Genomic DNA, 26,226 nt, shown 5'->3' with positions numbered 1-26,226 from the left:
TAATCAAAGCATGGAACTAAAAACTCTTTCCCCCATTTCTTGTTATTCCTCCGGCTATAACCAATATTTTGGCGATACGACTCTTGGATTAACAATAGTACTCCTCCACTCGTCAACAGTCTTAACACTCAAAGCATAACCCTTTACAATTTTCAGTTCTGTCTGAATTTTCTTCTTATCTCCTTCGTAGTAGACATTACTCTTTCATCCTTTCCCACTCCCTGCCAAACTATACAGTTTTATCTCCTTTAAAAAATAAACTATAAAAATCTCTTATTTGGCACCCAGTTCACCTTTATTAACAACGCATACACACAGTACTTCATTCTTTTTCTTCATGGGGTTGCAACTTACAAGCAGCTGGCCATTTAGCGACTTTCACACTACATGAAGCAGTGACGATAAAACTATCCTCTACGTCACTACCACCGGAATAGGAGACTTTGGGCTTATAATATCTGCTCTTCCAACTAAGGTTGTAGCTTAGATAGTAATAATAATAATAATAATCTGCCATCTAGGAGTATGTCCTGATATCGCTTGTTCTACGATCTAATCCCAAGCTTTCTTTTCCTCGTGCTGAATCTTGCTACTTTTTTTTATAGAGATTACATAATTCTTAATTTGTTTTTCCCAATGGAGCAAGTTTCTCTATTATGTCCTTGGTTAGATGCATTAAGTTTTTTGTTTTGCAACTAAAGTTGCAGCCTGGTCATATACATACACACTCATACTGTACATATATATGTCTACATAATTTATATATATATATATATATATATATATATATATATATATAATATATTATATATATATATATACACACACGTATATATATATATATATATATATATATATATATATATATATATATATATATATACATATATATATATATACACGTGTGTGCACGCGCGCGCAATATTTTTGTGTATAATAAAAGCTGAGGTTAAAGCAACACGTATTATATTAGAGAGAGAGAGAGAGAGAGAGAGAGAGAGAGAGAGAGAGAGAGAGAGAGAGAGAGAGAGAGACCACGTGAGTATGAGTGCGTCAGCACTGACATTTTTTTTTTATGCAATTCGGTAAATGTTTGCCGTTGTTTACATAAAACGACCATTTATTTTCCACACTTCGTCACAACACTACAGGTCATGCAAAGACCTATTTCATGTCAAGAACTGTTTGTTGCAAACTTTACAGTAATACTTCATAAAAGGACATGAGAGGTGCATTAGGGGTAATTTTATGAATATTCTATTAACCATTCATTGGGGGAAATCACTTAATTTAAACTTTCCCGTTGTTTAAAAAAGTTTTTTCCTCTTTAAAATCATGAAAAAATAAGTTGGTTATGCTCGGTAAGTGGGCATGCCAGATACGCCCATCCTTTACGCATACTGAGTGGCCCGGCTGCCACAATGAGTTTATTCATCAACATCAAGTGGCCTAAGATGAAGCAGAAGCCGAGTCGGGACTCGTGAGACACGGGCCCCTCACTCACTCAGACTCAGTGCCTTTGGTGTTGTGAGACGTGATACTACTAATACTACGGACTCCTCTGCCTACTGCGGAAGACCTGTTGCCTTTTCTTAATAGTAGTCTTCAAACATCCGAAATCTGCAACATACAAAACACCACGAAAGCAAATGGGCTCGGACATCAAAATCCTGTCCTGACGTAACTAAAATCATCTTGATTTGTTCATTTATTTTCAGTCTTATCCGAAACAGTTTGTATTTGATTCCTTGTTATGCAGGCGACTGAATGGTCGTCTGAAGTTGGGATAATCACGTGACAAAGACAACGTTGTTGTTACCAGGTAGATTTGATACAATGATTTTTCAGTTAAATCAGATCAGATCAGTGGATGAAAAGTTAACTCCAATATAAAAAATGAGGAAATTAAGATTGAAAAACACTTGATGAACATTATGCATATATAAAATCCATTTGAAAAAAAAAATCAACTTTTAATATCATTCAAAATATAGTATTCTTAACGTGCCAATACATATTTAAGACATCTTAACCACCGTTAAAACTGAAATAACTTAAAAAAAACACAAACTTCTTCGAAGACTTTTACCTAATACATGCGGTCCTGATCACGACAAGAGAGTTTAATATAACCACGAAGAGCTTTATAGGACAACAATCATTTTTATTGATGGTGATATTAGGAAATATAAGTCTTCAATGCGATGCAATCGGGTATGGTGGTAACGTGTGCCCCAGACTTTCCAAAGGACATTACTCACTCACTTTCTAAACGTTACGTCACATCATTAACTCATTCTCATAAGATTATTCATGTGCTTGTTCACGTCAAGTAAACGCAATCATTTTGAGGATTTTTGTATAATTTTTCTTAGTCTTTCTTGAATTAACCTCCTACTCCATTCATTTTTCATTTCTTCAACATACCGATACCTGCAGATTAAGTTGGTCTTTTGCCAGCACGGGCTCCTGCTGCTTAATAAAGCAGGCTTAGGCTATAAGAAAGCACTGAATTGCCAGCTCCGCAGGTCTTCAAATAAAAACGACATAGCTTATCCCCTTGCATTGCAAATGTGCGAAATGTACACCGTATCGATTTCAGCAACACATGACGATGAATCTTATTGAATGACATGAGGTATCAGATTACTGTTGTTGGTCAAGGTTAAAGAAAGATGCAACAAACACATCACACTTAAGAATCCTTTTGAGTCTGTCTTTCTCCAACTTCGATTTTTATTTTCTAAGTTTTCAAACGTTATCTTCCTACATTTGGGTTTTTCTTTCAATTCCTCTCTTAGTCTACCAATGAACAACAAACTAAATTTACATGGTGCTCTTATATCTCTAATGTTCACTATCATTCACGCAAAAAATAAACAAGACTAATCTATTCTCAGGATGTTACAAATCAGAATGAATACATTCATATGTGTGTGTGTGTGTGTGTACGTTTCTTATGCATATATATACAAAATATGAATATGTATATATATACACACACACACTATATATATATATATATATATATATATATATATATATATATATATATATATATATATATACACACACACACATATGCATGCACGTTTCTTATGCATATATATACAATATGAATGTGAGTATACATATACACATCCACTATATATATATATATATATATATATATATATATATATATATATATATATATATATGTGTGTGTGTGTGTGTGTGTGGTTGTGTGTATACATAACAATCTACACTTTTCCCCTAAGAGTTTCTCGGTAATTGCTTGGGAATATTGCTGATATACCCATGTTTTGACTTACCCTAATTGTAAGCAATTGCAGTTGACAACATGCCAGGTACTTAAATTAATGCAGACTAACTGAAGCAGTAACGAATACCCAAATTAATTTAGACTGCTAAAATGAAGTTTTAAAATGCATTTTCTAAAGAAAATTCTTGTTTACTAAAGAAAATTCTTGTTTACTAATGTTAATAGTTTCATAGCCACGTCTTATCAATTAATAAAAACCTATTTTGAAAAAATTTCCTTTTGATAGCCATATCTTGTGGGTTAAGGAACAAAAGACCATTTTCGATTTTCTAATAGGATTTTAATGTAATGGAATTAGTGATTTTGTTTGCAATGATAACTTGGAGTCTCCCTCCACCTATCTGTTATCTCCGACCACTTCAGGTAAATGATAACGGCTCATTTGACATATATTAATGGTTCGCGACGACGCCGTCAAGTGGATATGGCAAATGTAATTTTGATATCTAAAGAATAATGGATACAAAATTAACAAATTGGTTAACCAGACCTTTTTAACATCTCATAAAATACAGTTAACGAAAGATACGCATAATTTATCATGAGCACAGAAAGTAATAAGATGGATGATAGCAAATATAATGAAAAAATTCATAATAGGTTTAAACTTTAAAACCGAGAAATTGGCGGGAAACTTGGTCTGCCTGAAAATGGCGCCAGTCAATCCAACACCTTCACTGTTGATATCGCAGCAGTTGCTGCTGGGGGGGGGGGGGGGAGTGGAGGGGAGGGAGGGAGTGAAGAGGGAGGGATGCGATCCCTGATTGAAGGGAGTGTTCGTATCCAATTGCGCACACTGAGGGAACATTATCTTATGCCGATGAGAATGACCACGTTACACAATGTGCAACAGAGGATAGTTTATTAGTAGGGCTTCTCTTATAGTTTATTTCTACTTTTATTAATCGAAAAATATATAAAAAAGACTATTTTCAATTTGCAAAAATTATAAGAAATAATCGTGTGAGAGGAGAATTAAAATCCATGCGGATCCTAACTCATGTTTTGACGGGGAATGTTAAATACTGTGTCGCAGAAGCTAAAATGTTAAAATGATAACAATATAACTTGCACGAGTAACTGGCGAGAAATGCTTATTGTAAATAAATGTACATCAATAGAGATCAAATCACATAGCTATCAAACGATCTACAGTCACCCGAATTGACCCTTTGACAGTTGACAATTGATCACACGGCAACTTGGTACCACCATCGTCCTCATACGGGTATGCAGCTATTGTAGTTAAAGCATCATCTGTCCTTATTCCCATGAAATGAAGGGTAAAGAAATGGGTTTGGGTGCTATCTATACTAATAATGATAACGGTGGTTAAATTGACCATGGCGGAGTTCTCGATGGTAAAAAAAAAATAATGTCCTTTTCGATTATTTCAATTATCCTTGACTTAAGGATACACTAATCTCCATTCTTCAAAGTTGAGTGGATTCTTTTTTGGAGACTTTTACACTTTTAGTCCCCTTCCCCTTTTCCCCAAGGGGAATACCTAATATCTGTAGGCTAGGTTAAAGGGATCATCCCCCTTTTTCCTACAGTCACTCCATTCAAGGACGGACTTAATTCTATTATGACATTTTTTCTTAAATTAACAATTTAGAAAAGTATATTCTCCTAACGATGTTAGGCGGCAATTAAGCTAGTCTCGGCAGCTTAAGTATTAGACCGTTTGCTTTCCCTTAATCTCATTCCGTTTCCAGACACCTAACTCAAAGCAATTTTTACACATCCGGTTGCATTCTCCAGGACAACGTTTACTATTTGACTGAATTCATAGCATATAGATTATATGGTCCGAGGATGATGGCAAGATACAGAGTCAAGGGCATCTTAAATGCCTTAAGAAGAAGCTTACCACAATACTCAAGAGTTACATTTCCAAGAAAAATGGTGGCATATAAAGGAGGATCGAACCGTTTACATTTGCCCACAAAAAGTTTTAATTTCCGATAATCAACAGGAACTAATAAAAACCCATGTTCGGCGAGTTGAAAGTCAAGTGTGCTCAAGAGTAAACAGTAAGCAAGGAAAACTAAGCAGCGATTATTTCTCTATAAAGTGGAACAACAAAATCGGCTGATTATTGTTAGTCTGAGTAAATTAAACAAAATAATTAAGATAATTCTGCTATATAGAAACCATCTGCACAATGTAGTCGTAGTAAGGCGAGTTGAAATAGTTGTAAGAAGCAAATACGATAACGATAAATTGGCAATGAACTTTGCCTAGATATGGATCAAACTGGTATGAATCCGTAGTATGGAACAAAAAGTAGATGAAAATATTGAAATACAAAATATGAAGGCGTGTAGATAGGACGAGGAAGAAACGGAGGAAGTTCTAGATAGTTCAATGGATATGGAACATGAGCCTTATGTATCGAGTATGAATTATATATGTGAATGAAATACTGGTATATGGTGATATGCACAGTGTATGGAAGCTTATATTGAGGTTTTAGCTCAAGTAGGGCCTACAATATGGGGGTTAATATCGTGGTTTAGTTTCGATTTTACTCTTAAAAATTAATAGTATACATGAAAATATACCTATACGATATATATAAATATATATATATATATATATATACATACACACATAAACACACACACACACACACAAACACACACACACACACACACATATATATATATATATATATATATAAAAGTATGGCCAGTATAAACAAGAGGGGAAGGTGGGTATTCTGACCGATGCAAATGCAGTCCTAGATTGATGGAGTGAGAATTTTGAAAACTTCTATATTCCAAAAAACTGGGTTATGAGACTTGAAAGGAGAGTATAATGCTGGAGACAGGAAAGACTCCAGGAGTTGAATTAGAGACTACAGTGTTACACTGTAGTGAGTGGCTGACCTGAGCTTACAATACTGTAGGGGTTCAACTACACAATATACTAGGGACGGCATAACGTAAAATTTTCACTGAAAGTAAGATTGACGACAGTGGAATTGATATGGGAAGAAAACTATTTGTTTAGGCAAGGATGAAGAGTATGGATTAAGAGCTATGAAACCGTTGTGTGACAAATTAGAAATTAAAATAAAAAGCTGCATGTGGCATACACTGACCTAAAAAGTTTATGATGAAAATGATAGAGACAATGTGGAGTTTGTTGAGAATGTATGATATACAGTAGATAAGTTGTTGTGAGCAATAAAAAAAAATCTGTTAGAAATGAAGCCTGTGAAGAGCATGTTGGTAAGAGTGACTTGTTTGGTGAAAAACTAGTTCTGAGACAAAGTTCAATGTCTATGGATTATTGTGAGGGTCACATAAAGGAGAGTCAAGTTATGGGATAAAACACGGAGTTGCGATTGGGAGGTGGAAGGAATCGTAATCACAGATAATTCTGTGCAGATTGGGGACAGTGAAGAGAAACTGCACAAGGTAATGTGTTTTCAAATGTGTCTTTAAAAAGCAAGAGGAAAAGGTTGAGATTAATGTGAGCCAGAGTAAAGCAATATGAGTAAATAGATATAATGATGATGGAGTAGTTAATTGTTGGAATGATTTGTGGAAAAGTGGATTTATATAAATATCTTGGGAAAAAAATACCGAATAATGGATCAAGGCAAAATGAAGAGTAGGAGTCACAATTAGGAAAATTAGTGTAGAAACCTAACTGATATGTATAAAGGGATTGCTGAACTAACTCCTCCATTATAAAGGTGAAGTGTGGATGCTGAGAGTGAATTAAATGAAAAAGGAGGTTGAAGCTGTCTACATAGTATACAGTACAGTATATGGTATAAAAAAAAATCCCAGGGAGAGAAATGTGAAGGCCTGCCAAGGTAGAAAAGGTTAGCACAAGGGAAAGTATGATTCAGTGTATTTGCAAGTGGTTTGGCTATGAGGAAAGAATAGATAACAATAAAAGTGACAGTGAAAAACGTATAATCCAGGAGTGCTAAAAGTTATGAGAAAAATACCCAGGAAATGCATGGTTGCCTGCAAGATAGGGGTAAATAACAATGTTTGTGCATTGGGATCCATGTCATGCAGTTGAATGACGCGTACAATGTGCTAGTTTGACTGCATACGGGTAAATCCATGATTCACAAGAATGAAGTACATATGTGGCAGTAACAGTTCCTTTCTTCTACAGGAAGGAGCTTAATTTTGAATATATATATATACATACGTATTAATATATATATATATATATATATATGTATATATATATATATACATACAGTATATATATATATATATAGTACATGCATATATATACATATATATATATATATATACATGCATATATATACATATATATATATATATATATACATACATATATATATATATATATACACACTATACTGTATATGTGTATATATATATAATATATATATATATATATATATACTATACTGTATATATACATACAAATCCATAAATATAGTATACACATACATATATGTGGGTGGATGTCTTTGAGAACTCTCTCTCTCTCTCTCTCTCTCTCTCTCTCTCTCTCTCAAGAAAATTCTGCCTTGAAAAAAAGACATTTTAAACCATACTCTCATTCAAGTACTGTACTTAAATAAAAGGTTCCTAACACCAGCACTTGTCCCATACATATTCAAAAGCTTAACTTTATTCTTGACACAACAAGTAGTGTAACAAACGTATCAGAGCCAATATCCCGTTTGATTTTCCATTGTATGCAATTATTAGAAAGTAAAACATGGATAAGAAGTGTAGGCGTTCAAGTAGAGCTCTTTGTTTTACTTATCAGGACACACCGAACGATAACATGTTTTCATGCCATTATGTAGTAAAACCTTGCCAAACTCCCAGAGGTTACATTTAAACAACTTGGCAATGTGTCTATGGCCTAATTCATATTTCTTCTAACTGGTGATGGAACTCCTAAATATATAGGCCAACGGTGTTTGTTTTTTATTTTATTTTTTGGTAAAACTCTAAATGACCTTAAATTAAAACCTGACATAAATAACCTATTTTTACTTGATACTGAGTAAACCATAGCTATTACTAAAGTAATACAATGATCTTAAAGAAAGTTTGGTGGAAGTTATATTTGGTGACCTTAAATTTACCAAGTAATTTTCAAAAGTCACGTGTATTTAATCTTGCGCAGTTAGGTACTTCATTTACTCGCTATGGGTGCAAAGAAACTTCACAAGCATAAACCTGGTTTAAACAGACCGACAGTTAGATAGATAGGGAAACGGGACGAACTAAGGGATTGCTGCAAGTATCCATAATATTGTTAGGGTTTTGACTATTTAAAATTTACTTTGAGAGAGAGAGAGAGAGAGAGAGAGAGAGAGAGAGAGAGGGGGGGGGGTATGAACAAAGACACTTAGTTTAAATGTCCTGTTTTGGTAAAACTTCACTTTTAGAATTGTTGCAGCTGTGTGTCTGCTCTGCATCAATGAGATAATGATGCAATTAGTTACAAGCATCTAAAGTGCATGTAGTGACACGACGCACTTCAAGCACAAAAATGAATACAAAAATGCCATAAGAAACCATAGAGTCTTTGCAATTTATGTAAAAAATAGCCCAAGCTAATTCATCTGTACTTTATTTTATGTAGACAAAGGCTGGCAAAGGTGCTCAGAGTATAAAAAAAAAAAAAAAAGACCGATTATCAATTACATCAAAAGTACCTGATATATTCTAAATATACCTGTTGTGTTTTTATGCTGCGTCTTCTAAAAAAAAAAAAAAATATTTGCCGAGATAGTATTATGTATGCCACATTATCTACAACTTATAAAAGGCGTTGCTGTACACACACACACACACACACACACACACACTCTCTCTCTCTCTCTCTCTCTCTCTCTCTCTCATATATATATATATATATATATATACTTATGTTTATGGATATATAATTAGTGTATATATATACATATATATAATTAATATGTATATTATATATATATATATATATATATGAGGTAGAAATTTATTTCTATTAGAACACGATGTTTGTGTTGATATTTATGCACATATATATATATATATATATATTACAGTATATATATATATATAATATATATATATATATATATATATATATTATAACTAGCTGAGCTACAACCATAGTTGGAATAGCAGCATGCTATAAGCCCAATGGCTCCAACAGGGAAAAATAGCTCGGCGAGGAAAGGATATGAGGTAATGAATTAACTATTTAAACAATGAATGATTAATTAAAAAACACCTTGAAATCAGTAATAATGTTAAGACTGACGTCACATATAAAGTATGAAGACAAAATTATGTCACCCTGTTCTCAACATGAAAAATTATTTTCCTGATTAAGAAGATCATTCGACAATCTGTCCACAGCTGAAATAAAACTTCTGGAATAGATTGTGTAGTACTGAGCCTTATGACGGAGAAGGCATGACTATTAGAATTAATCTTACACGACATGAATAACACACGCACTAATACATATATATATATATATATATATATATAAACACAACGGGTCCCTACATTTTTGCAAAAGAAGCAGGGGTGCAAAGAAAAAACGATGGATTGACGAGCTAAGAAAATTTGCGGGAATAGATGCATAGAAAGATCATAAACAGGCACGAGTGGAGGCCCATTTCTAAGGCCTTTGTCCTGCAGTGGACTAGCAATGGCTGATGAGGATGATAATTTACAATAATATTAAAAATCAACACAGTATCATGTTCAACTATGGTTGTAGCTTAGATGGCAATAATAATAATAATAATAATAATAATAAATGTCTACCTCACATTGGGATCAAACCCTTGTGTCTTGAAATGAAAGGCATGCCCCAGCTGGTAGGATTGAAGGTGACCTTGACGTTCATTTGAAGATGTCAGGGTTCAATCTCAATGTGAGGTAGAAAATTATATACCGATACACACACACTATATATATATATATTTACATTAAAATATACATATATATATATATATATATATTTACATTTATATATATACATATATATATATATATTAATTTACATTTATATATATACATATATATATATATATATATTTACATTTATATATATACATATATATATATATATATATACAATATATATATATATGTGTGTGTATGTGTGTCTGTGTGTACACATATATCCAGACACATGTTCTATACTATTTGGAGGATATACATGGTATATATTATAAGATGTGGTGCATAAACTATACAATGACATGGTGATAACATTCTTAAGTGTGACATGATAAAAATGAAGATAACATTTGCGAAGAAGGGGACGACACTCGAGATGTACAATTCAACTCCATTAACGACAACGTAACCCCTTAGACTATACTTATAGCTTTATCTAACTTTATATTTCTGAGTTATTCACCCCCTGATGACATACTGATAAATAACACGAAATTTCCATTAGATCTCGACATCAACCCAAATAAAATACAGCAGTCATCTTTTAAATGTTGAACTACAGACGAAGAATTTGAGATTCCAAATTGTCTACTGATTTTCAACCAGTTATCATTATTATTATTATTATTATTATTATAGTAGTTGTTGTTGTTACCACTACTACTAGTTAAGCTACAACCATTATTGGAAAAGCAGGATGATGTAAGCCCAAGGGCTCCAACAGGAAAAATAGCCCAGTGAGGAAAGGAACAAGGAAATAAATAAACTACAAGTGAAGTATGAAACAATTAAAATAAAATAGTTTAAGGACAGTAACAATATTAAGATATATTTTTTCACCTAAAATTATATATAAAATTTTAAAAAGGAAGAGAAATGAGATATTATAGTGTGCCAGTGTGTACCATCAATCAAGAGAACTAAACTCCAAGACGGTGGAAGACCATGGTACAAAGTCTATGGCACTATCCAAGTCTAGAGAAGTATCAGCGGCGGATTTAATCCTTCATCAAATCAATTACATATATAGACGTTTTAGCTCATGGCTTACAAGCAATAAACAAGAGGTTTTATTTCATTTACTGTGCTTAGTCTCCCCTTTTGTGTTTTCGGAGGCGTCCTGGATAGTAATATCATCATAATTACGCTGAATAACAACAGTAAACGGTAATGACCTTAAATTATACTCATAATAAAGGATTGTAATTGAATATATTTACTGATGAAATTAATAAATTCTAGAACGTCTACCAATTCCACACTTATGAAAATGATTATCATTATCCTCATCTATTCAAAGTAAAGTTATGCCTTTTTGGGGTTTAATTTAGGAAATTGGACCATTTGACCTAGCACTGGGATCGGGGTAAACCTATCGGCTCCAAGTTTAGGCGGTTAGAAGAGGCATGAGTAATTTCATCCTGCTTTGTCTCTGGGCTTTCTTGCCTTAATTCCCTTCTAGTCCCGACTTGCTCCCATACAAACTTCCCTTACACCTACAAATTCTTCCCAAGTTCAAACGTGCAGTGAATATTTTTATGTTGAACATATTGCTATGATTCTCTCTTCATAGTCTATATATGACATATCAATTTTAACGTTGTTTATGATCTTTAGATACTTTATATCATTTATTCATTACTTCTCATGTGTTATATTTCCTTTCCTCACTGGGCTATTTTCCCTGTCGGAGTCCTTTGGCTTGTAGTATCAAGCTTTTCCAACTAAGGTTGTAGCTAAGCTAGTAATAGTAGTAGTAGCCGTAGTAGTAAATGAACTTTGCTAATTACTGGGATATTCGTATTTACTATTTATTTCTCCTTATTTTAACCGGGTTAACCGGGGCATGACTAATCTACGGTCTTGTCTCTTTACCGCAATTTCTTAAATTCTCCTGATCCCTATTTATCTCTAAAGTAAATCAAGGTCCTTGGGGATTCATAAAAAAATAAATTCGAACACATGAGTATGCCCCGCTCATTTTTGACAACTACTTCACTGTCCCTTATTCTCTCTACCGCGTATCATTAATGAGAATGTTTCCGTCTCTTCTGTTTTCAAGTTGTTTTAAAATTCTTCTTCTAACTTAAACTGTCTATACCAAAGGTTTTCTTCACTCTGCATACAGTATTTCGCGATTACTAGAACTTCAATCTCAATTTACCCCATATTTTCCCATCCAGCAATTAGTACTTAACACCCCGACCCAAGATCCTTTTACAATTTCTTTTTGTATTCACATCTCCCAAGTGTAATCTCTCTCTCTCTCTCTCTCTCTCTCTCTCTCTCTCTCTCTCCATAACTTCATATTTTATTTTTTTTTCAGTTTCTTTAACTCATATTCAAACAACTACCAGCGGTAATTGTCATTTTTGTTAGTTATAATCGCCATAAGCTTAATTAGCTTTACGGCATCTTTTAGCACCAACGACTTTCGCGTGTTTCTCGTGTTTAATTGCTTGTCACCCCCCCCCCCCCTCCACACACAGAGTAAATGAGTGAAATGCGTGTTAAATAACGAAACTGCTACGCTAATATATTTTCATTAAAACTGTAAAAGCTTAAATGTAATTATAAACAGTCTACTCAGACCAAATAAAAATAAAAGTGAACACCATACACAAATACAACTAGTAAAACCTTTGCGAGTCGTTTATGGCTCTATACAACTGGTAGCATCCATACTCCTTTTAGAATAAAACTTATTCCCTATCCCGCAGACTTGCAACACCCAGCAGACCTTCATTTCCCACATCTCTCTAAAAGTCAACAATTCGTGAACTATTTCTTCCAAAATGCAAATATACCCAATTCACTTTACATCTGTCGGACGATTAATTACATCTTCGACATTTTCCGCACTCCAAATTCTAAATACAAATGATATTATTCTGACATTATCCGTCTGAATGAAGAATGATTTTATTCATCAACGTGTTTGAACACTCTTATCCTTCCCCTTTCAGTTTCTATGTTCCCAAGGGCCTGACCTTGAGAGAGACATGGGCTTCCCAAAGGAGCATCTACGGGTAAAGCATCGTTGGTGTAACTTCACTCATTACAAATTGCAAAAACAATATCTATGCAATCTCATAAGCACACCAATGTCTAAAAATACAACTTTCATTTAACATTAGTACCTGCAGGAGGTTCTAAAACTAATCAGCAGGAGTTTACAAATAAACTTCAGATATTTAATAGGACTTCTTACATACAATAATGTTTTTATATTTCTTTATAAAACTTCAATTTCAATGGACATGAAATAAAAAAAAAGACTAATTGGTTCCTCATCCTAGTGTTCTTTATGAGACAAAAAAAATCCTTACTCTTCAAATATTTAAATTTTTGCATCGGTTACAGTTACAGTTTTTCTTTCTGTATCCAAAACTTCCTTTTTCAAAATTTAAACATTCATTACTTAGAAACTACAAAAGAAGCAACCAAGACCTAGTCCATTTTTATTTCATCGACACTGTTCAGTTGCCAAAAGCTCTTTCGTCGAGACACTCATCTCAATCTTGCATTGTCAGTTCCATGAAATCCCACTTCAGGGAAAAAGTCCAAGTTTATCAATGTTGGAAATAGCCACGTCCAAACATTTACAGAAGCTCTTTCAATCATTCCTTTTATTCCATCCACTACAATAACTTCTCATATCTTCGAGTCTTCCATGTCTTATAAATATTTATACGAGTGTTTCACAATTCTGTGCAGGATCCTAAATCAATAGTTTGTTTTTGTATTATTTCTTGCCAGCTTTCAAATTGAAATTGTTCATATTCTGATTTTACAGTTTACTTCCATTTAAATTGATGAATACTAGTAGCTATATGCATAATACTTTCTACTTGATCCTTCTAAGCAAATTAATAAGTTTGGGAATAACCTCCTCTAACCATCCTTCAATAATATTTCAGTTAAAAGACAAACTCAAAGTTGGAAAAAGTAAATGTAAATTCAATGAACAACTATATGCAGGAAAAGGAGGGTCTTCTCAGATTTCCTTGTGACCATCTGCCGCACACACCAAACTCCTATGATATAAAATATTCTCAATTTCTAAGAATTACATCTAATAGGGAATTGCACTCTGCCCTTGCCTTAAACCCAGTCACGAGGATGTGTCTGCAACTCAACAGTACTTAACAAATGTTTCTATATAGTGGCCACACACACACATGAGCAAATACATTACAGCCGGCCATTCTTCCATTCAAATGGTAAGAAGAAAAAATGTTGCCCAAATTAACTACTTTATAAGACAAGGTCCTGTTCATGATACTTTTTCTCCCTAATAGGTGCTATTTCAATCAATAAGAAATTTTTCAGGTTGTTATAAATGGCTAATACCTTTATACTTTCATTAATTTTTTTTTCTACTCGATTGAAAGAAAATGTGGGTAACTTATGTTGTCGTTAATTCTTCAAAAAGGCCCACAAAAGAAATAAGGGAGATATAAATAAATCACTAGATTTAGACCAATACACATTGGTGCTCTTTACACCCTGAAGAGGGCAAATGTTTATTGGTAGGAATATAGGGAATTAATTAAATTTCCTTTGTTCCTTTCATGGGCGTTTTTCAAGAAAGAAACACACACACAAACAAACACACACACACACACACATATATATATATATATACATATATATATATATATATATATAATGTGTATATATATATATATATATATATATTCAAATAAGCCATATATTTTTTGATACATTAATGTCTGGATTCTCTTAACGACCTTGGGATCAGAGCGCCAGGTGAAATCACACAAAGACAAGAGCTTGTGAGCGGCCAGGAGTCGAACCCTGGTCCGGCAAATTCGTATAGACAGTGACTAATATATATACATATATATGTTTATATATGTATATATAAATATATATGTGTTTATATATGTATATATATATGCATAGATATGTATATATATAATATACATATAATGTGTATATATACATACATATATATATATATATATATATAATATATATAAATATATATATAATATATATATTATGTATATATATAATATATATATAATGTATATACTGTGTATATACTATATATATATATATATATATATACATATATGTATATATATATATGTATGTATGTATGTATCTATGTATGTGTGTATGTATGTGTGTATATATATATATATATAATATATATATATATATATATATATTATATATATATGTATATGTATATATACATGCATACATATATACATTATATATATATATATATATATATACATATATATAATCCCTTCCGAGTGGGGCTACCTTAACGTGGTGAAATGGTTTACATATCGCCATGATCAGCTAAGCTGCATTCATCATGGTCACTCATACTAGGTTGGTTTGCTGTGAGTGAACAGACAAAAATCTCCCACCATCACCTATCACCACTGGCCAGCGCAGTGATGAAAACTGGCCACAACCCAGACATGAATTTACATGTCTGAGGCCTTTGTTCTGTAGTGGAATAGAAACGGCTGCATTTGTTATTGTTGCGTATGTGTGTATGTATGTATTTATATATTTATATATATTTATATATATATATATATATATATATATCTATATATATATACAGTGGAACCTCTACACACGAACGTATCTACATCCGAAGTAAAATTCGAGCAATTTTTTGACTCTACTGTACACCCGAATTTCATTTCGACACACGAAGTAAGCAATTTTCGTCGTACCGGTTGTATCCGAATTTTTCGACACGCGAAATACAATTCGAACACGTTCCTACTCTACACCAGAATTTTTTTTCGACTCCCGAAGTAAACAATACCCGTGAACGTAGATGGTACTCATAGCGCCGGATGTATTTTTTATTTCCGCCGATAGAAGGCAGCATTTCTACCTCGGAGGGACCCTCAATTAGTGTGGCTTGGGACATTCCTCTGTTCTCGTCGGCTTCGTGTGGTTGTGCCCTGTGGGTTCTGCTATTAACTGTGTTTTAATCGTGATTTTTTACGTTCATCCTTTTACGGTATTTTACGTAAATCATGGGTCCTGAAAGGCTTAGTTTCGCAAGTGGTAGTGGTGAGAAAAGGAATAAGGAAATGCTTTCTTTAGAAGTAAAGCAAGGAATTATTGAAAAGCACGGACCACGTCTGGTCCGTGTGAGTGAACTTGCAAAAGAACATCACGACGAACTTCACTACAGAGGAGCTCAAGGAACTCCATGCTATGTCTAAGCACATGAGTGATGACAAGGAAGGGATCGAGGAGGTAGAACATGTGTTAGGTTCGGCGCAAATAAAAGAGGTGTTAGGAAAATATCAAGACGTGGTCGACTTCATCGACAAATACCATCCAAAGAAATTGCAGGTTTGTCGTGTAGTTGCGCAGTTTGATGATGTTTCCCTAACTTATTTTCGAAACATTCTGAAAAGGTGTACCAAGCAACTTTCTATCGATAGCTTCTTTAAAAAAACTACGAAGTGAACTCGTGATGAAGAGGAAGGAAGTGGTTCAAAGAAAACGACAAAGAGTGAAGCGAAAGAAAGTGAAACAAAGAAAACTGCAAAGATTGAAGATAAAAGAATTCAATCAATTTTAAGTGTAGAGTGAAAGTGATTAAAATTAATCATCAAAAAGAAAAAAAGAAAATGTAAAAAAAAAATATAAAAGATAAAAATAAAAAAAATAAATAAGCTAAGTTAGGTCTAAGTTCACTTAGTGTAAGTTAGAATAAGTTACGGTAGTGTACGTTTATCGTAGTCAACCTCTCTACCTCCTCGCCGCCCGTCCGTCTCCTCTCTGCGTAGCAAGACCAACACCTGCGCTGGACTTTCTAAGGTAAAGTGACGCTAAAAACCCGTTTCTTATTTATTATTTCTTGATAATTATTCTTTTTTACATGTCTATTATCTAATTTAGAGTGCATATTGTCATGTGTAATTATGTGTAGTAATTTATTAAGGAGTTATCATGGGTTTTTGGGCTCAACCACGGATTAATCCTATTTCAATGTATTCTTATGGGAAAATTCGTTTCTACATCCGAAGTCGGTTGTGGAACGGATTAAATTCGTACGTAGAGGTACCACTGTACAGTGGTACCTCTACATACGAATTTAATTCGTTCCACAACCAACTTCGGATGTAGAAAATGTTCGGATGTAGAAACGAATTTTCCCATAAGAATACATGGTAATTCATTTAATTCGTTCCTCAGCCTAAAAACCCATAATAAATGCTTAATAAATGGCTACACATAATTACACATAACAATAACATAACTGCATAATATGAAAGAAGCATGTAAAAAAGATAATTATAAAGAAATAATAAATCAAAAATGTGTTTTATTGCCACTTTACCTTAGAGACAGGCAAACGCAGGTGTAGGATTTGCTACTCCAGGAGGAGACGGACGATCGGCGAGAAGGTAGACATGGTGTTAACATGTTCTTTAAATAAATACTCTCTCTCTCTCTCTCTCTCTCTCTATCTTGTTCTTCTTCACTGTTAGTGTTAGAGACGTCTATTAATTTTTTCTGAGAGAGAGAGAGAGAGAGAGAGAGAGAGAGAGAGAGAGAGAGATTAAACAGAAATGAGGGATTAAACAAAAATGAGGGATTAAACAAAAATGAGGGATTAAACAAAAATGTGTTGTGTACATATGATTTTTAACAGCGTTAACGAGTTGAAAGACAGTTAAATGTAACTAAAAAAACAATATCAGCGAATCTGAATTCCTTTATTAACGAAAACAAATATTGATACAAACACACTCGTGTGCGTATGCGCAAACACACACACACGCACGAGGAGACACGATCGGCGAGGAGGTAGAGATGGTGACTGCGATAACATACCGTAACTTACACTACGGAAATTTTAATCTAACTTAGCTTATTTATTTTTTTTTATTTTTATATTTCATATTTTTTACATTTTTTTTTCTTTTGATTTTTTATTTTCATCACTTTCAGTGACAAGTTACGGTATGTTATCGCAGTCACCATCTCTACCTCCTCCCCGACCGTCTCTCTTACTACGTAGCAATTCTTGCACCTGTGTGTGTGTGTTTGTGCATACGCACACGAGTGTGTTTATGTCAATATTTGTTCTAGTTAATAAAGGAATTCAGATTAGCTGTTATTACTTTCTTAGTTACATTTAATTGTTTTTCAACCCGTTGACGTTGTTAAAAATCATATGTACTCTAAACACATTTTTGTTTAATCTCTCTCTCTCTCTCTCTCTCTCTCTCTCTCTCTCTCTCTCTCTCGGAAAATAATAGACGTATCTAACACTATAACAGCGAAGAAGAACGAGAGAGAGAGAGAGAGAGAGATATTTTATTTAAAGAACATGTTAATGCTATGTTTAGAGAGAAACAGAAAAAGAGAGAAGTCTTATTTAAAAGAGCTTGTTAATGCTATCAGTGTTTTCTTTGCTTCACTTTTTTCTTTCTTTCTGTTCATCACGCTGGCCCTTCTCACAAATGATCGTTGCCAACAATCTCTTTGTCCTTTATCCCTATCAACAAAAGGCGTTCTATCTCTTCCAGGGTATTGCTAAGATGTCTTGTAATAATGGTGATCCCCTTCGATGGTTATTTGCTTTAATGGCTGCCTTCAGCTTGATGATCCTCGAGTTCATAGGCCTATTCCGGCCAAATTGTTTAGCCATACAGTATCACTCACATGCACACTGCTCTCATGTTTTTCTATAATTTCTTGCTTCAATTCTAATGAAGGAATTGGCTTCTTCCTGTACTGAAACTTAGCTTCTTAGGCACCATGATTATCGGTAAAATCAAAAAGGAAATGTGAGAAAAGGAAGAAAATAAGCACTGTTAATAACAGACCAAACAGAGGACAACCACACGATACACACAAGAATAGAGAACTGAGCACTCGACGCTCAATGGCGTAATGTTTACTTCGTGTATCGAAATAAAATTCGGGTGTAGAGTCAAAAATTTTCTCGAATTTTACTTCGGATGTTGGAAAATTCGGATGTAGATACGTTCGTGTGTAGAGGTTCCACTGTATATATATATATGTGTATATATATATATATATATATATGACTAAAAATACCATAATGACTACAAGAGATTGCATTTCCATTATTATTACTAACCAAGATACAATCTTGGTTTGAAAAGCTGGATGCTATAAGCCAAGGAAAATAGCCCAGTGAGAAGAGGAAATAGGGAAACATATAATGTGCCTGAATTTACAAGCAAGCAAGAGAATGCTAGCCCAAGATAGTGGAAGACCATGGTACAGAGGCTATGGCATCAACCAAGACTAGAGAGCAATGATTTGATTTTGGAGAGTCCTCCTTCTAGTAGGCAGCTTACCATGGCTAAAAAGGAGTATGAAGAAAGAGGAGTACTGTATGTGTAAAGAATAGCGGAGATTATTCAGTTATGTGTAGGCAAGAGAAAATTGAGCCATAACCAGAGGGGGATCTGCTGTAGTGCTTTCTAGCCAGTCAAAGGACCCAATAACTTTCTAATGGTAGTATCTCAACAGGTGCCTTGACCAACCTACTACCTACAGTATAACCACTATTCCTTGAAATCTAAGTTGAAAATTTTAAAGTCAGATAACAAAGTTCAAACTACAAGGCCAGAATTTAAAGGGGGCATTTCTGCACAACATTGGAAATCGTAAGAACATCAAAAATACAGAAGCCTGTGTGAAAGCCAAGTTGCAAATTTGAAACCAATGGCCGCTCACGTACAGGCACTAGAACTGCAACATGCCCTATCTTTATTCTAAATTATCGATAACATTCAATATATTGAATTTTTCTTTCATTCTTTCTTTACAATATATATAATTTTCATTTTTTTCATACCTTACCATGCAGAAAGCAATGAAGTTTGGGCTAAAGTGACAAATCAAAATCATCTAAAGTGTACCATGCAGTTACACAAAAAGTGGTACCTTGCTATGGATTTGAAACCTGCGAACAGTAAAATTATTACAAATGAGGAAAACTTCATATCCTAAACCCACAAAACAATGAGATGTATTTTCAAAGTCTGTAAAATCAACAAAATTCTTGATGCAAAGGGCACAGAAAAAAGGTAATATTATTTGGCCCACGTCTCAATGAAAATATGTTAATTAAAACTGTAACTTCTCAAAGGATGAATTTTTTCATTTGAAAACACAAATTTGTCTAAAAAAACATCCAATACAACTGAGGAAACCTTTCCTGTGAAATGAATGCTCCACTCATATACATAAACAAGAGCCCTGTTTATTTGATCATTCCAATGCAATACTAAACCATCAGCAGTTGCCACAAAATTTATGCAAAAACCTTCTGTAGTTTTAGTCAAACAATGAGTTCTTGATTCAAATTTACATAACATGACCAGTCACTCAAATGTATTATTCATTTCAACAATATAGAGAACCCATTGAGAAAATAAAACTTATTTTTCTCTTGGTAACACACTTATTTTTAAGTTTACATGTATTTGTTTTTTAGATATAAATATTTTATACTCCTTTCTTTCCAGATTGATAATATATGATACACATTTAATAAATATTTTTATATTTGCAATCTGTATTCAATGAATATTTTCAAAAATATTTCACAATTACCACATAGGTGACAATGCGAAATAAAGGTATTATGAATACACATGCAAGTATCAACCCCATAAAATGAAGATAACTTTTGACTTTTTTTCAGGTTCCTCCTGTTTCTATGAGTATTACCAATAAAACAAAGAAAGGAAACTTAAGCACAGTAATGCAAAAAATGGAAAATTTACTTGCAGGGCTCAACGTTAAGTTAAAAAATTATCTATAATGTAAAATATTCGAAGCAGTGCTCATCTTGGCATATAACGATACTGAAGTGATCATTATATTTACCTTTGGACAAAAATATTACCAATAAACAATAATGGAGCACTTAGAAGTAATGCCAATAAGCATGCGAGTAGTATGCCTGAACGCACCTTATCTAAAATCTTTGTGTGTATTTGAAGCCCTCTCACGTACCTTAGGATGTTATTACAATCATCACAGACCACAGGTAAGGCCACAACATTTTTGTGTTATCAAAAAAAAAAAAACTGTGTGTACAAAACTTCACTAAAAACTACTAGAGTAACTGATCCTTGGATAACCGTAGAAAAAAATATTAAATTTTGGTACTTGCTGAAGAGTGACTTCATCTTCCATGACTATCACAAACTTACTCCCCTGTCTTACACATTCTATACCAAGACAAAAGGTGAAATGACCTATTAAAAGTACACTAAAGGGTGGAAAATACAATTAGAAATACAGTATGCCATTTTTCAATACTGTAAACAGACAATGAGATTTAAAGTGAAAAGCAGAAAGAATTACTTCTGAATTTATTTTTCTCTCCCTACCTAATTTGTTAGCTTTACCACTCACTGACTGACTCATAATGCACTTTCTAAAATAGAGTAGAATGCTTGAATATAGTTGTATTTCTATTTTTCCTAAGTATTTAACTACTTTACTGGAGAGAAGAATGAAAAAAAGTTTGTCAACTCAGGCATTTCAGGCATTCTCTCTCTCTCTCTCTCTCTCTCTCTCTCTCTCTCTCTCTCTCTCTCTCTCTCTCTCTCTGCAAGTTTGTAAATCTCATTCAAATTCAGATGATTTCATGTTCCTTTACTTTCCAGAATTAACATGCACATTAAATTTTCATTTCTTTATTCAAATCTGTGAATGGTCAAATACATATCTTACCAAAGAACAGGGTTTTATTCCAAACTTCATATGAAATCACTTCTCCCTGCACACCAAAATAATGGTTTCCCTTTAAAGGTTGTATCCTGCCACACAACTGTACGCCTACCAGCACCGAGGATAGTGAAAGTACGAGGCCATGCATCACATGCCCATACACCTTGTGATACCCCAACTATTCATACCACAATTCAGGTATTACATATAATACTGTACAAGGGAAAATGCACGAGTCACACACTGACAATGGAAAAGTTTAAGTTGATAAAATTTACAATTCCAAATTAGAGTGCAGGGACCTTATGAAATTGAAAATATGATAAAAAGATAAATTTAAGGGAAAAAAACTTGGAAAAGGATGACAGAAGTCACACGTGTCATTGTATAGAGTAACGCTATTAATGTTTAATGTCTTCCTTCTCTTGCAGATGGGAACGTATCTTGCATTCTACCTAAAAGACTGGTCTGAGATTCATAAATGTCACTTGATTATTAATGGTATTGAAAAAGTATCAAAAGCCAAAGCTCCAGTACCACCAAACATTCTTCTCGAGCGAGTCATTGACAGCAATTTCCCTTCTTCAAATATAGATCAAGGTAAATACTGGCCTATTAATGAAGCTTTTGATATTTTCATTCACATAAGAATATCCCGCCAAAAAATTACTTGAACTCATATCTATAAATTATGGTTCTTTTTATATTGATCTCTTAAAATGCTTTCTTACAGTCGACTTAACACCCTTAATTTTTATACAGCAATTTTTTTAAGGTTATAGAAACTGATATGGGTACTTCCTCTAGAGGGGAGATTTAGTAATAATTTAAGCAGAATGAACTCCTTTACTCAGGCACTATGCCACCAACTTTATAAACAGAATACAACACAGAATTATTCAATATTAACAATTACACTCGGGATTGTTCACTTTAATATAAAAATATCAAAACACATTTTAGGTCTTATAATAGTCTTTCTCTACAAATGAATTCCTTTTATGAACAAAAGTAGAACATTAGTGAACAAATGTTTGGTAAGTTACATCCTTCTGTATCAATCAGTAATATAAAATCATTATCTTATGGGTTAAAATAATGAATAACAATTTTTGGTTTACCAATTAATTTTTTTTTTGTTTCCAGAGAAAAACTTGACAAATGGAAGCCTTAATAATTCCCAAGAAGGGACAAGATTAAATGAAGCCTTATTATCCAATAACACAAACAATATGGCGATAGTGAATGAAACTATTCTCTCAAATACAACTCAAGGAATTGCCAGAGTGGCTGAAAGACTACTTTCCAGAGCTAGAATCTCAGATAAGGTATTTAATGCAAACACTTTGCCAAAGCCTAGTCGAATAATAAAAAGCACAGCGGTAAAAGACACAAACACATATACCACCACAAGCCATACACTCTCAAAGGCCACTCAGAATGGCAAGACTCACTCTATTGATAACTATCCAACAAAATTGCAAGAAAAGGACAGAATGAGTGACAATGCGAAGGATAACAGGGAGAAACCAAATACCAATACTATCCTCTCCATCAACATGGATCAGTCCGAGGAGATAACAACTCTACTTGATGATGACAATGATGACGACAGTGAATACACTTCAGATACATCAGATGACCTTCATAAGGTGATTGCACAATACACTTATCATTATTATCCAATCTTCCACTCAAAGGAATCGGTAAGGTATTAAAGATGAAAGGAGGATAGGATTCAAATGTAGCTTGCTTGCTGGTTTAACGTAAGATAGAAAAATAAATTCATGGTGACGCAGGGTCATCAAGAGAAAACTGAACATAAAAACATGCAATTACAGTACTTATTATCCTATCTATGGTCATAGAACTAATCTCTTTAGTGAGACCATTAGCTATGTAGAAAACTATAAAGCTTAGATTACTTTATAATGCAGTTCTCTTTGATGTGTACCATATCTAAGTCCTACATGAAAATAACACAATAAAAAGGATTAAAGTTATTGAAAAAAATTTCACATGCTTGCTACAATTGTTGAGGTGATTTCAACAGATTATTTCACAATTACAATATTTATATCCAGAATATTATTTTCAGGTTGTGAGAAAAAGACTGTCGATTGATATAACTTCCCTGATTCATTCATGTCCCAGTAATAATATATTAGTGCTCCTTATGAAGCCAGCAGAGGAAACACAGGCTTGGCAATTTTTATCTACATGTATGAAAGTAAGTTTACTATAGTTTAAATATCTTGAAATTCTACAACCATCCAAACAATCATGAACTTAGGAATATACTTTACAACATCTGCATAGTGTTTACTTGTTACTAGCAAACTATACAACTGTAATGCATTTTCAAGAATACCGAATAAAATCCTATTTTAGATCATATCTTTTATAATATTTTTTTCAGTTGATCACCAAAAAAATTCTAAAATGTTCATTTCTGTCTCCTAAACTGTGTTGATTATATCATTATTATTATGCAGGGACTGTTTCATTTCAACTGCAGGTAACTTCTAATTTTGTAACACAAACATCAATGTCCTCTCGGTAAAGTCAAATAATTCCTAACCATTCCATTGGGAATACCTACAAACAAAAAGTGGCTGCAGCACCTTTACAGATATCAATTACAGTGTTACAGCTGCAGCTTTAAATATTTCATCAAATAAACTTTAAAAATACTGTAGCTTTAGTGAAGTTGTGCAAAAAAAAAGTTTACATAAGCCAATAAGGATATTTTACTTTTGAAGTCTAATCCAGTAGTAGACTAGTAATCATTTTTATTATATCGCTAAATAAGATCATTGATAATCTCCCGTTTCCTGTACCAATACCATTGGAAAACCTTAGTGAAGTGAAAAGTATGAAAGCATGCTAATTTTAAAATACTTCAAAGGTCCCTTCTCTAAAGGCGCTGTCATAAGGGGAACATTTTCTGATATCTTATCTTTCACCTTGAAAGCAGTTTACCCAGAGAAGTAAGCAATGGCAGCATGTGGGTATAACCAAGAAAAGAAGAGAGAGAGAGAGAGAGAGAGAGAGAGAGAGAGAGAGAGAGAGAGAGAGAGAGAGAGAGAGAGAGAGAGAGAGAGAGAGAATGATTCAGCACTTATGTTTACTTAGGAAGAATAACCAATCTGATATGTTCCAAAAAGATACCAATATCATCTAACCCTTTCAATCCCATCCCTGCAAAATAAATTTATCACTCAAGTCCAAGTCTTTTTTTCTTTGTGACGTCTTACTTAGTTCGTTGTACCACAAAACTATTACTGTAACGCTAAAATTCAAAAACTTTCTAACTCCATAGCTGAATAAATCAAACTTTACATTAATACATACTTTTACATATTTTGAAACAAATCTATGATTAAATGTTAAAAAGAGAAAGTTACTGGATGCAAAATACATCATATGAGATTCAAAGGTTTAAATTACTACAAAAGAAGCATCATAAACTAGTAATGCTGAGAGTTATATTGCAAAAACACTAACCTAAAGCATTATTTACAAAGAGGCCCCCTTGGGCTCCCAGCAAAGATTTTTTGTGGTTCTATTTTTTTCTCAACCAAGAAACGGATTGTACTTCCCTTTCTTGTTTATGCCTTCTAAATAATTTAGTAACACATATATAATGTTAATCTATCACTATCTATTAGTACTGTACAGGATCATTATCCTTAGTGAAAAATTTCTGGAATCACATTACACTTTTCACCACTCGCAAAAGCACTAACATTATAATTTCGCAATTTTAGCTTTTGAACATTACAGAAAACCAAATTTGGGTTAAATGTATATAAATAGGATCCTTGCCTTGTGATCATTCTAATATCATTTTGGCTTATGCTTCAAGAGTTTCTATCTTCATATAAAAAATAGGTCGATTGTTTTATATTAATGCATATGTTGAAAGTAACAAGTATTTCTTACTTTGAAGTTTGAAGTTTTGCAAGGGTCTCTGAGCTTGTGAATGTTTTTTTGTACAATATCCACTATTCTGGAAAATTTCTTTAATTGTGGTCATAAGCTTGTACAATTGGTTTTGACTTTTAGTGTTTCTTTTGACAATATTAATCATGAGGACCTTGTTTCCAAAATGAAACAGACAGAAGTTGATAAATAATCCCTGCATTTTTACTGCACTTCGACTGATATGAGTATTTGTTGATGGGCACCACTGTGTATAAAAGAATGTAATATCTGGTATTCCTG

At 33.4% G+C, this 26,226-nt stretch overlaps 2 protein-coding genes across 4 annotated transcripts in view; one reads left to right on the top strand and one right to left on the bottom strand.

The window, feature by feature from the left end:
* Fancd2 overlaps positions 1–26,226 on the bottom strand; it is a 728,399-nt gene that overhangs the window by 254,491 nt on the left and 447,682 nt on the right. The window lies entirely within an intron of this gene.
* LOC137654331 (uncharacterized) overlaps positions 1,477–26,226 on the top strand; it is a 28,685-nt gene continuing 3,935 nt past the window's right edge. Inside the window, exons 1-6 of the mRNA XM_068387955.1 lie at positions 1,477–1,680; positions 20,963–21,310; positions 22,081–22,197; positions 22,431–22,599; positions 23,146–23,651; positions 24,098–24,229. Coding sequence (XP_068244056.1) covers positions 21,179–21,310; positions 22,081–22,197; positions 22,431–22,599; positions 23,146–23,651; positions 24,098–24,229 — 1,056 coding nt within the window. The 5' untranslated portion in view covers positions 1,477–1,680; positions 20,963–21,178. The remainder of the gene's footprint in view (positions 1,681–20,962; positions 21,311–22,080; positions 22,198–22,430; positions 22,600–23,145; positions 23,652–24,097; positions 24,230–26,226) is intronic.

The sequence above is a fragment of the Palaemon carinicauda genome, chromosome 1 (genome assembly GCF_036898095.1).
Source record: "Palaemon carinicauda isolate YSFRI2023 chromosome 1, ASM3689809v2, whole genome shotgun sequence".
NCBI lineage: Eukaryota > Metazoa > Arthropoda > Malacostraca > Decapoda > Palaemonidae > Palaemon > Palaemon carinicauda.
This window is presented reverse-complemented; position numbering and strand designations above follow the sequence as displayed.